At 46.1% G+C, this 12,787-nt stretch overlaps 1 protein-coding gene and 1 long non-coding RNA gene across 13 annotated transcripts in view; one reads left to right on the top strand and one right to left on the bottom strand.

The window, feature by feature from the left end:
* Positions 1 to 4,946, top strand: part of SEC31A (SEC31 homolog A, COPII coat complex component) — a 58,357-nt gene extending 53,411 nt beyond the window's left edge. For all 12 annotated transcript variants that reach the window (XM_081876647.1, XM_081876651.1, XM_081876652.1 and 9 more), the window contains 3 exons: positions 953 to 1,072; positions 3,504 to 3,575; positions 4,738 to 4,946. In XM_081876647.1, coding sequence (XP_081732773.1) covers positions 953 to 1,072; positions 3,504 to 3,575; positions 4,738 to 4,917 — 372 coding nt within the window. In that variant the 3' untranslated portion in view covers positions 4,918 to 4,946. The remainder of the gene's footprint in view (positions 1 to 952; positions 1,073 to 3,503; positions 3,576 to 4,737) is intronic.
* LOC309350483 overlaps positions 1 to 12,787 on the bottom strand; it is a 300,644-nt gene that overhangs the window by 206,557 nt on the left and 81,300 nt on the right. The gene's annotated exons all lie outside the window — the stretch shown is intronic.

Raw genomic sequence — 12,787 nt, forward strand, 5'->3', positions numbered from 1 at the left:
AGGTACCATTAAAGGGCAGCTTTTGGCCTTGGACTTTGTCACTGGACAGTTGGCCCAGAGTGGATATTAAAGAGGGGTTCTTGACTGAAGGAACACAGTGCCACCACCATGCTGAAGCTAAGCAGGTCTGAGTCTGCTCAGTGCCTACATCGGAGACCACCTGGGACCTGCATGTCCATTGACTTGGGTTTCATGATGGAATATTAATGTAAAAATATAAAGGGGGGAGGATAGAAAATAATACATGGGAAGTGAGTTGCCAAGAAAATGTTGATTGTGGTCTTGGAAGTGCAACAGAAAGGATCATTCAGTTTGTAACTTAAGGGTTACCGTACTTTTTGCTCTATAAGACTCACTTTTCCCTCCTAAAAAGTAAGGGGAAATGTGTGTACGTCTTATGGCACGAATGCAGGCTGCACAGCTATCCCAGAAGCCAGAACAGCAAGAGGGATTGCTGCTTTCGCTGCGCAGCGATCCCTCTTGCTGTTTTGGCTTCTGGGATTCAGAATATTTTTTTTCTTGTTTTCCTCCTCCAAAAACTAGGTGCGTCTTGTGGTCTGGTGCGTCTTATAGAGCGAAAAATATGGTAATTGTGTTACCAGTAAGAAGCGTGGAAGTTGCTTAGCAATCAGGCAGAATGGCATGATTCCTAGTGGAGTAGCACCTGCTCTAATAGGCTGTGTAGTTCTGCGGGAATTTTCCCTTTGTATGTTTTTCATTGAATGTCTCCATGCCCCCAACAAGGCCTGAACTGGAAGTGAAATCCTCTCTGTCCCTTTCTCCTCAAATCATACACTCTTTTTATTTCGCTTCCTCAGTATCAAGACCTTCCCTCTGCATTCCATCTGTGTTATTTAAGTGACTTTACTAACATGCGGTTCCCCTGGAGTAAAAAGACTGGGAGCAAATGATGACAAAGCGATATTCCAAATTACTCTTCCTTCCCCTCTAGCATGTGCAATCCTTGCCAACAGAGAAGATAATGAAAAAGCCCATACCTGAGGAACACCTTATCCTAAAGAATACATTTGAAGCTCTGATCCAGAGGTGTCTTTCTTCAGCTACCGATCCGGTATGTCCTTCATGTGTTTCTGTGTTTTGGTGGTGGTGTTTTTATATAAAAAAATGCATTTTATGTAGTGTAATCACACATTCAGAGCTGGTGGCATCCATCACTGTGTGGTGAGTCATCAGAAACGATTTATCACCAGCAGCTAGGCTCTCACCAAGTGCTTCAGATATTCAGCCTATCAGAAAAATTGCAGTTACTGTGTGATTTACACAATGGGAGGGCATAATCTTAGGCTGTCTTCCCTTGCGGGCGACTCAAATTAAGATAAGTGCTTCTTCCCCAATCCAAATGGTTCAAGAAGACCTTGGAAATGCAGAGGGCAGCAGCAAAAAATGAATGTTTTGCAGACACGGCCGAAAAAGGATTCAGCACCTTGGAGAGCTGCAAGTGAACAGTGGTAGGGAGCTGCAGATGGGCTTGTGGCCTGACTCTGTGGAATGCAAGTTTATATTGTCATTTTGGTCTGGGGGCTTGGAGTGGTTGGGTCCAGGGATACCAAAGAAGGATGTCAAAGAGATATCTGAAGAAGTGTGCATGCACACGAAAGCTCATACCAATAACAAACTTAGTTGGTCTCTAAGGTGCTACTGGAAGGATTTTTTTTTTGTTTCTTGTATGGCAGACCAACACGGCTACCTACCTGTAACTAGTTCTAGTGTTTTATTAAAAGGAAAGGTGTAGACGTACAGCAGACCAGCCTGCCAGGTTTCCCAGCCTTTACAGACACGGGATGGTCTTTGCAGCAAGGAGATGGCTTGTTTGCACCCAAGCAAATGTGCATATTTTTTTATAGACAAAGCGACATACACCACTTTGCCAGGACTTCCCATCACTTCACCTGACCAGGTGAGGGTATCGGTGGCAAATTCCCAAATCTTACAGATAGTTCCCCTTACTGGGCCCAGAGCCCAGCACCCGAAGCCCACAGATGATGACATCAAAGCAAGCCAGTTTGCTTATATCACAGCAAGTGAATATAAATGTATATGAGCTCATTGCTGCAACTACCAAGTAATTGTGGTAGTTATCTTGACTACCAAGATGGTGTTTGCAGAGCTTCTGGAACAGCTCATCTTTGATTCAACCCAGGGAGGTAGGGAAGACGCAGGAGCGTGTCCTGTTGGTTGACAGCAGCAGAACCGCCTTCCATAGTGCTGGGTGCTTACTTTCACCTTCAAGGACACAGTTCTCTCAGGAAGATAATTGTGATTCAGACTCAACTGAGGAGCACCTTCCTTTCTACCTCAAAGCCAGCAGTTCTGTGTGCCCTCTGTGCAGTCCCACATAAACAACTTGGCTTGTGCAACCCGCTGCTCTGAACCTCCTGGACCAAGGGGGTTAAGAAGAAGAAGAAGAAGAGTTTGGATTTGATATCCCGCCTTTCACTCCCTTTAAGGAGTCTCAAAGCAGTAACATTCTCCTTTCCCTTCCTCCCCCACAGCAAACACTCTGTGAGGTGAGTGGGGCTGAGAGACTTCAAAGAAGTGTGACTGGCTGCATGTGGAGGAGCGGGGAATCGAACCCAGTTCCCCAGATTACGAGACTACCGCTCTTAACCACTACACCACACTGGCTCTCAACCTCCAGCCTCTGTGCCAAAATTGGCCTGCCTGGTCATTTTCATGAAACGACGCCCACCTGCCCCACACCCTGTGTCATGTGTGATTTGGGATATGGGGCAGGAAGATGCTTGGCCACAAAAAGAAGGACTGAACCCATTATCAGTTGATGCCTGGGGAGGTTCAATCCTGCTTTGTTCAGGTGTGCCAGCCAACTGCTGGAACCAGCTGGTGCGCCAAAGCCTTGCCTAAAGTAGGATTGACACCCCCCACATGTGCATCAGCTGATGTGTGGGGAGTTGAATCCTTCTTGGGGGGGAACTTCCCCCATGCTTAGGAGGCACATCAAAGTACATACTAATTCGTATGTATGTTTATGTTGGGATACTGCCGGGGAGACAGGGGCATCAGGCAGGCCCCCAGCTGGCTCCAGCCACCGGCCGGCAGCCGGGCGATCACCGGTCTCCCTTGGAACAGCATCAAACAGCGACACGAGCCTCAGATATGTTTAGAGACTTGTGCACGCTCTATCAACAGAGTGAATAAATCTTCGCACAACAGAAGTGGTGGACAGAGCCATGTGTAAGCATAATTTACAGCATTTTATTTAGCAGCATGAACAAAGGAAAAAAACATGTCTGCTTCCCTTCATGTCCAGCAAAACAGCTAAAGCAAAAGAAATATACAAAATGGAAGTTCCCAGCGAGCCTGTGCTGGAAGTAAACAGGCATGTGACACACAACAGTCATGCCTGTTCCTTTTAAGGTGGAACAGAACTATATCCTAACAGTTCATGTGTGCGTGCTGGTTGAGCATTGAAAAAATTTGATAAGTTTGTTTAACGACTTCCTATGTTCTGGTCTCTTCTGTAGCAAACCAAGAGGAAACTTGACGATGCCAACAAACGCCTGGAGTTTCTGTATGATAAACTTAGAGATCAGACAGTAAGCTTTATTTATCATTGTGCATTATGCTTTGCCATGCTCAGATTATCTTCCTTGCATTTCACCTCCAAGCCAGGCATTCTAAACTTCTGCAGCTGAACTGCTTCCTTCAGATCGTTCTCCAGCCTTCCTTATTTATTCTTGCATTGTTTTCCCGCTTTTAAAAACTATTTGTTAGCTAGAAGTAATTCCTGTGCTATAAGATGGGTCTGCAGTGTTTCGCAGAATAAGTAAATGCACTTCCTGGGTGGGATTTGGGAATCCGTTTTGGAAGCGATGTCACCAGAAGGTAGCTTTGTATGTGGCAGCTGGCTGTTTAAACGATCTGACAAATGGAGCATCTGGTAAGATCAGGCTGAACATTGTGTTGGGCTCCTGGGAATCCCAAGAAAATGCTTAAAACTGTCAGCCCCCTTTAAACAGCCTCAGAAAACCCCAAGCCAGATCAGATGTAAGAAGTCCATATATCTACTTCAGAATTTTGTCCCTACAGTGGCCGAGCAGAATAAGAGGAGCACAGGGGATGGCTTTTGTGTATTGGGGAAGCTGGGCCACCAACTTCCACCAGCCTCAGCCAACATGGTCCAGTTGGAGTCATCTGTAGGGCCACAGCTTCCCCATCCCTGGCCTACAGCATCGGTCATTATTGGGAGTCATTTTGACTCTGAATAGACAGATTGCACACAGTTGCTGCCCCACTTGTGCAGATGCTGGTGGTGTCACAGAACAAAAAAGCCACCTCTTGTAAAAAGTATTTGCTTCCAATCTCCCATCTACAACTCCCATCATCCCTGGCTAGCAGTGGCCAAGGATGATGGGAATTGTGGTCCACCAACAGCTAGAGACCCAAGTTTGGGAATTTCCTGCTAGAGGAACAGGAGAAGGGACTACTACTGCCTTGTGCCGACCTGTTGCCGTTGGCGCTCGCAGCTGTCCTTGGAAGAAGTTGTTTGAGTGCCCCAGTTGCATCTACCTTTGGGAAGTCGTGTTAAATAATAATACCGCAACCATTGAGGAGGACAGATTTCTCCAGTGGCCATTTAGCCACTCCACTCTGAGTGGAGTGCTTGGGGCCAAGAATGCTGACGTCGGGTTGGGGTTCCCAGATATCTCTGTGAAAAGGGTACCTTCTCAATGGTGTTTTCTCTCCCCCTCCCTCCAGCTCTCCCCGACGATAATCAATGGTTTGCACAACATCGCCAGGAGCATCGAAACACGGAACTACACGGAGGGCCTGAACATCCACACCCACATAGTCAGCACAAGCAACTTCAGCGAGACGTCCGCCTTCATGCCGGTGCTCAAAGTGGTCCTCACCCAGGCCAACAAACTGGCCGTGTGAAGTGGGCTTGTTGCAGAGCAGAAGCATGCTGCGATATAGAAAGCTGGTCACGACAAAGTCATTTTCTCTTCTCCCTCCCCACCCTTGCCGCAGATGAGCTTCGTTTTAGAAGGGCCAGCAAGTCCTGGTGCTTTTTCTTTCTCTCCATCTTTTATTACCCTTATCTGCAGATAAGTGTATTTAATTGCGCCACGTCATATACCCCATTTTAAATGCATGTTACCTGCTGCTTTGAAAGTGGCTTTTAAATACAGCAAAGAGGGGAGTTTGTGTGTAAGGCTGACCTCAGAAAGCAATTTCCCCCCCACATTCCTCTGCATCAACAAGCAATTAAAATGTTTCAGATTCTATTTTCTGTGTGTGCTGAGTTATTATTCCTCCTCCTTAAGGCTTCCGCAGTGTCAGTGGGATTTAGCTTAATTAATTTTTAGCTTGCTTAATAGTTTAATGCCTTTGCTTTCGTTAGGCCGAATGGCTATTTATTTAAACCCGTCGCCTTGAAGTTATGCACACACATATATATAGATGCCCCCTTCCCATGCTGAATCCTTCTATAACAGAGGTCAGATCAGTACCGGAGGAAGCTCATCGAAATGGCACTAAGGTTAGTTTTGATAGATCAGACAGCAAAGTTCCCATGTCTGTGAGTCAGTTGGAATGTTGGCATCTTTTGAACACCTTGTGCGTGTCAGCTTTCAAAACAATGATTTCCAAACTCTCTACCTTCAGGGAACACACAAGCTGTCCTTTTGTGTTGCAAAGGATTTTGAAGCATCTTCAGGCATATGCACAGTTCATCTGGGGCACTGGCCCAGCCTGTGAGGCCTTACCGTTGCCCCAAATGAAATAAAAATGTGATTGCAAACTCTGTATTCTCTAGTATCTACACCTTAGAAGGGAAGATGGGAAGCAGAGAGGTGAGTTTTATTTATTTATTGGCCTGGAGGCTATTTCTGCTGCTCCACTCCACCAGGCAAGCTGCTCTTACCACAAAATTATTCCTCCCCTTATTTGACGTTTACCTGACGCAACCTCTATTTACGCACGCTGTAAAAGCCTGCCAATTCTCCTTGTCTCCAGTAGATTCTGTGTGCTTCCAAAGCAACCTGTTTTTATTGAGCATTCATTCTGATTTGTTTGTGAGCAGGTTTGATGATGTTGCGTCAAAGCAACTGTTATACCACACTTTGCAGTACATTTTCTGGCCACTTGGCTTACACAGAAAGTCTGATATTTTGGGGAGGCAGGTTTGTGGTGCCAGATCTTCCCGTCAGCTACAATTGTGCAACCTAAATTTGCCAATATTTTGTTGGATCCCACTCAAAAATAACGATAGTCTGTAAGCTCCCTCTGTCTGGGAGGCTCCTGGCTGTTGCAGACATGTGTGTCTCCCAGCCTTCAAGTAGACTGAGGCAGAATAACAAAAGGTTTTGAAGCCATCTACATCTTTGCTTATCGTATTAACCAATCAATAGCTTAACTTTCCCTGAACGTTGCTCAGCATATAACAGAACTATACAAGACAAACGTATAAAAGCAGCAATAAAACAATATAAGATAGAGTTACATCTCTCTCTGTCTTGCATTGTTTTAATGCTGCTTTTACAATTGTAAAAGGCACCAAAGAGCAAAAATACTCACCTTTGCCTGCAGCTGAAGACCTTTATTGAAAGCATTGGGTGAGACTTGGGACTATACGCTATAAATGAGGGACTACTCCTTTAAAAAAGTCCTTTCTCTTGTTACCACCAACTATTTGTCAGTTTCCAGGAGCACGTGGAGACCGGCCTCCATGGATATGTGGGTGCACCAAATCCTGCATTTAAAAGCCTAAAGGAGAGAGAAAGTTTCAGTGAAATTTTCATGGGTGTGGTTTTAGGCCTTTTACTGCATTTTTCTTACCTTTAGACGTGGCCAGAAATGAAACAGATTTTCCCACGTCCTTACAACAGCTTTCATCCTAGCTGATACTGCACAAGTCAGTTTCCACATTGCAAATTAAAATTCCATATGTGAGCTTGCCAAAAACTCAAAAGACCAATTACTAGCAAGCGCAAAGCCCCCAGGAATGCATTGTGCTGACCAAAGCCTCTTGTGCATTAATGTGGAGAGCAATCCACTGCACCTCTTAACTCTCTAGCGGGAGATTCCTGTTTCATGTTGATACTTCCCAAATAAACCTTTTATCAGCCCATAAATCTGAGGAATCCTGGTTTTCTGCACAGGACTTGTAGATTACCCCGCACTGAGCTACAATTCCGGCACCCTTAACAAGCCACAGCTCCCAATAATTCGGGGGGCGGGGGAGTGGGGAGGGGATATGATTTAAATCAGGGGTCAGCAAACCTTTTCAGCAGGGGGGCAGCCCACTGTCCCTCAGACCTTGTGGGGGGCTGGACTATATTTTGAAGGGGAAAGAAATGAATGAATTCCCATACCCCACAAATAACCCAGAGATGCATTTTAAATAAAAGGACACATTCTACTCATGTAAAAACACGCTGATTCCCAGACCGTCCGCAGGCAGGATTTAGAAGGCAATTGGGCCAGATCCGGCCCACGGGCCTTAGTTTGCCTACCCATGATTTAAATCTCTGTACACAGTGCTATTCTGCTGGTTACAATACAAGGCTTCCTTTATAACCTAATTTCACCTGGGTGAGGGGGAGATTGGGTGCCACTCCAGTAACCCATGTATTTGCTTGGTCAGCTCCTACCATAGCCTCCTGTTTCTTCCCCCACCCTGGGTGTTGCTCATTCATTGACAGGCTTTTCTGCATTTTTTAATGGCAGGTGTTTCTCTTCCCCTTTGTTTTCCCCTGGGAGAATATTCTGGAAGGGTCTTTGACAAGCCTTAAAAATATTTTGATTTCCCCCCCCCCCACTGTATGTTCTTTTTCCTAGTGCAGTTGCCTCCAGAGACCTACAGTACCTCATAATTAGCTCATTCCTACAATGTTCTTTTCCCCTCCTCCCCCATGGTATGTTTCATTAAAAGGCCTCCTTATTCCTGGCTTGCCGCCCAACACTATACATTAAGCTGGGCAATAAATGGGCCACCACATGCTGCACTCTATAAGAGGGTGGGGAATCGTAGTTTTCACATTCCCAAGCCATTCTACCTCAGGAGAGTTTTCTCTAGGCTGAAATCGCAACTGCAGAGCTACATCTCTTAAAGAGGGGAGGCCAGGGGTGGGAATCCTCAACTCTAGTGGCCATATTTAGGTCTCCAACCCTGCCTGTCTGACCCTTGGGACAGACCCACCCATAGAATTGTAGAGTTGGAAGGGGCCTTGTCCAACTCCCTCCAATGCAGGAATATAAGGTAAAGGTAAAGGACCCCTGGATGGTCAAGTCCAGACAAAGGCGACTATGGGGTTGGGCGCTCATCTCGATTTCAGGCTGAGGGAGCCGGCGTTTGTCCACAGACAGCTTTCCAGGCCACGTGGCCAACATGACTAAACCACTTCTGGCATGACAGAACACTGTGACAGAAATCAGAGCGTGCAGAAATGCCGTTTACCTTCCCACTGCAGTGGTACCTATTTATCTACTTGCGCCAGTGTGCTTTCAAACTGCTAGGTTGGCAGGAGCTGGGACAGAGCAACGGGAGCTCACCCCGTCGTGGGGATTCGAACTGCTCACCTTCTGATCAGCAAGCCCAAGAGGCTCAGTGGTTTAGACCACAGATGTCCCATTCGGGGATCGAACCTGCAACCGTGGCGTTATCAACACCACACTAAACAATTGAGCTATCAATGCCCTTGAGGGTTCCCCCTCCCCCAGCTAGAGTGTGTTCTTGAACTCTGCTAATGCTTCTTACTTGCCCCGGTGAAGGATAAAGAGGGGCGGGGTTGTGGAGCGCATGTCAAAACTAGCCTTCCAAACAGGCAAAATTTGCATGCATTGCTCCACCCACTTTTGCACTGGTTCCGCCCACCATGCACATGTGGCCCTGGGAGAGTTGCTCAAAAGTAAATGTGGCCCTTGGTTGAAAAAGGCCCCCCACCCCTCAGAAAAGCTCTTATCCACCACCAATCTTGGCCTGTCTTCTTGCTACATAATCCATAATAAAAATAAAGGCTATTGAAGCTCCCAAGTTGTAAAAGGTTAATACTGGATTTCCCGATCCAGTGCCATCCAGATGTTTAGAGTACTACTCCCTTCCTGGCTGATGGTTGGCTGTGCCGGATTGGGGCTGATGGAAGTTCCAGTCAAAAACATCTGGAGAATACTGGAACAATAGCACCTTCACTTCAGTTGCCAGCCACATCTAAACTATGTATTTAAAGCACTGTGATGCAACTTGCATGAGTTCTGCTAAAGAATTCTGGGAGCTGTGGTTTGTTAGGTGCTGAGAGTTGTTTGGAGAACCCTATTCCCCTCCAAGAGCTACAATTCCAAGAATGGCTTTAGGACCGATGCCTCTTCACAGGGGACTCTGGAAATGGTATCACTGAGGGGGTAACTGGGCACCCCTTAGCACCCTGAATAAACTACAGCTCCCAGAATTCTTTGTGGAAAGTCTTAACTATTTACAGTGGTATCATAACATTTTACATGCATGGTTTGACTGTGGCTGCAGATTATTATTATGCCCTGTCAGAGGAGGACAACATGTCTACAGCACTTCAGTAAAGGTAAAGGGACCGCTGACCATTAGGTCCAGTTGTGACCGACTATGGGGTTGCGGCACTCATCTCGCTTTATTGGCCGAGGGAGCCAGTGTACAGCTTCCGGGTCATGTGACCAGCATGACTAAGCTGCTTCTGGCAAACCAGAGCAGCACACAGAAACACCGTTAACCTTCCCTCCGGAGCGGTACCTATTTATCTACTTGCACTTTGACGTGCTTTCGAACTGCTAGGTTGGCAGCAGCAGGGACTGAGCAATGGGAGCTCACCCCAGTGCGGGGATTCGAACCGCCAACCTTCTGATCGGCAAGTCCTAGGCTCTGTGGTTTAACCCACAGCGCCACCCGCACTTCAGTAGCCAGCTATAAAATTGCAAAATAAAAGCAACCACCTACAGTACAGCTGTTGCACCTAATTTCCAAATACTAGGAATATTAGTATTGATCATTATGTTGATCATCTCCCCCCACCCTTCAAGGAGCTCAAGGGAGCATATATGAGTCTCACATGTCCTCATCCGCCCCCAGTATTGTTTTATCCTCTCAAAACTCCAGGGGAAGTGAGGTGGGCTGAGAGTTAAGAACAAGCCCAGGATCACCCAGTAAATTAAAAGTCAGAAACCTGCTGCCCTTTAGATGTTGCTGGACTACAAGTCCCATCATCTGTGTCCATTGGCAATGCTGGATGGGGTTGGTAGGAGTTGGAGTACATCTTCATCTCAGAAGGCCACAGGTTTCCTTACCACTCCCATGCCCAGGAAACTTTCTGAGTGGGGATTTGAAACCCAGGCTCCCTAGTCATTGTTCAACACGTGGACCACGGAATCAGCATTATCTTAAAGCTGTCGCCAAAAATAAGGCATGAAAGGAAGCCGGTTCCGTTAAAACTGCCTTCTCCATCTTGCTTCTTACTAGCTCCAGATGAAGCTGTCCTCTAGTTCCAGTGAACTATTTTCTCTCCTCTGCGAATCTGGGTCATCCTTCTGATCTGATACTCATGAACTGTGTATTAACAAATCCCGCAGCTGGGATACAGAGGCGCTGTCATTTTTCTTCCAGGACAGCTCTGTAATGTGATAGAGGGGATAAAATAAATGAGGCCAGCCCAGCAAACAGTAGTGGATAACATCGTTTTATAGAAGGGGCGGGCGTGAAGGGGAGGAGCAGCATAAATGTTATCTGGGCTTCTGAGTCAAGCTGATTCATTATTGTCCCGATAATATTAGAATTTTGACTGCAAGAGAAACTGGCTTGAGAGGAACTGGAGCTTTCCAGACGAACCATGTTTTATTTATGCGTTAATTTATTTTGTCATTACATTAATATCCCCCCTTTCCTCCAAGGACACGAAGGCAGTGTACCTAGTTCTTCCTCTCCCCATTTTATCCTCAGCCAGCATGGTTCATGACTGAATGGGAATTTTGTGGGATGTGAAACACAAGAGCAGTCAAGTACAACATTCCTAGAGTGAACATGTTTACACATGGGGAGGAATGTTTGTCCAGCCAGCAGGTAAACTTCCTGTTTCCTTCTGGGCTGGGACAGACTTCCTCTGCATGTGGCTAGAGGTGAGCGTGGCCTCACCTGTGCAGGTAACAACAAAAGCACAGGGCAGGGCAGCCATCTCTCTCTCTCTTTGACTACATACATCAAAGAAACAACATCTGCTTAGCCAAAGATGCTTCCAGCCAAGAGAGGGCAAAGGGACTGTCTCCTTATGAGATAGTTTCCAGATGTATGTTACTTTTCTAAGCTAAGTCTGCCTTCTGGGATCTGATTGTGAACAGAATGTGAGTAAACTCTTTTTATACTTTTATAGAAGACTGTGTCGTGTCTTATCTTTTATGAGGGAATAAGGGGGAAATACCTGAACAGTTATTATAAAGGCTTTAGCGAGCCTGAGCAAACGCATCCGCTGCAAGTTTAAAAAGGGGAATGTTACTCTGCTAAAATTCTGAACTTGTTAACACAAGTTGGAAAGGCTATAATCAAACAATATATCCTCTCCTGCATCCCTGAACATTCCCACAGATTTGAACCCTGGTGTCCCAGGTCCTATATGGTTATAGGCTGCACAGTCCCTACCTTTCCCTGGTATCATTACAGATAAGAGGTGGGCTATACATATTCCTCCCTCATAATATACAAGCAATGGAACCAATCACTGCAGAGCTCCGCCCACCATTGTGAGGTCAAAGGAGGTGGTGTGATGATGCCCCTCCAGCTGCTGCCATTGGCTGTGGAGTCGACGGCCCATGATGTCAAAGCACATGGCAATCAATATGATCCAACAACCTACCCCCCCCACTCCACACACAAACAAGCCAAACTGAAATCAGCTGAATGCAACCAGCCAAGATAATCACTCACGTTATCAATAAAAATTAATACATACCTAAACAAAGGGCCTAACCGTGTGGTGTTGACACAAACCCCTACACTAACAAAAGGCAATAGAACAAAAAACAGTATCCCCAGCTCTCTCCCCCTATTTTTCCCCAACCTAAGATGTTACTGACAGAAGCGCCTCCCAATGAATGTAAATGAACATTTAGTGTTTGTAAGTGAAGGCAATAGATGCACCTTTCCCTGTTTCTCTGTTTGTTTTGTAACACAAAACAACTTTAATAAGAACTAATTTTAGAAAGCACATGGCACCTGAGTGGATATATGAAGGTGTGCCAATGGGGTAAACCAAGGCTAAAAACTTCTTCCTTTCCAAGGAGAACAGAGAGTGGCCAACAATTGGGTCCTTCCACACTGGTTGGTTTCCTTCCACATGGCGGTGAGGCAGAAGGAGGCAATCCTTCAGCCGTGGGATGCTGTGGGGGACTGAGAAGGCAAGTTGACTTGCTAAGTGAGACTGAAAGCAGCTGATAGTCATAATCAGAAGCAAATCCATGTCTCTGTTTATTTTTGGGTGAAGCATAAGCAGACCACCACAGTTAACACTGATGAACACACAAAACCACGGTACAGTGGTACCTCTTGTTAAGAACTTAATTCGTTCTGGAGGTCCGTTCTTAACCAAAAACTGTTCTTAACCTGAGGTACCACTTTAGCTAATGGGGCCTCCTGCTGCTGCCACTGCGCGATTTCTGTTCTCATCCTGAAGCAAAGTTCTTAACCTGAGGTGCTATTTCTGGGTTAGCGGAGTCTGTAACCTGAAGCGTCTGTAACCCGAGGTACCACGGTATTCTGCAGGTCATCAGAAGTACAGCTTCATCCAGCCTAGCA

This window comes from Podarcis erhardii, assembly GCF_964252035.2.
Source record: "Podarcis erhardii genome assembly, chromosome: 9".
NCBI classification, from domain to species: Eukaryota; Metazoa; Chordata; class Lepidosauria; order Squamata; family Lacertidae; genus Podarcis; species Podarcis erhardii.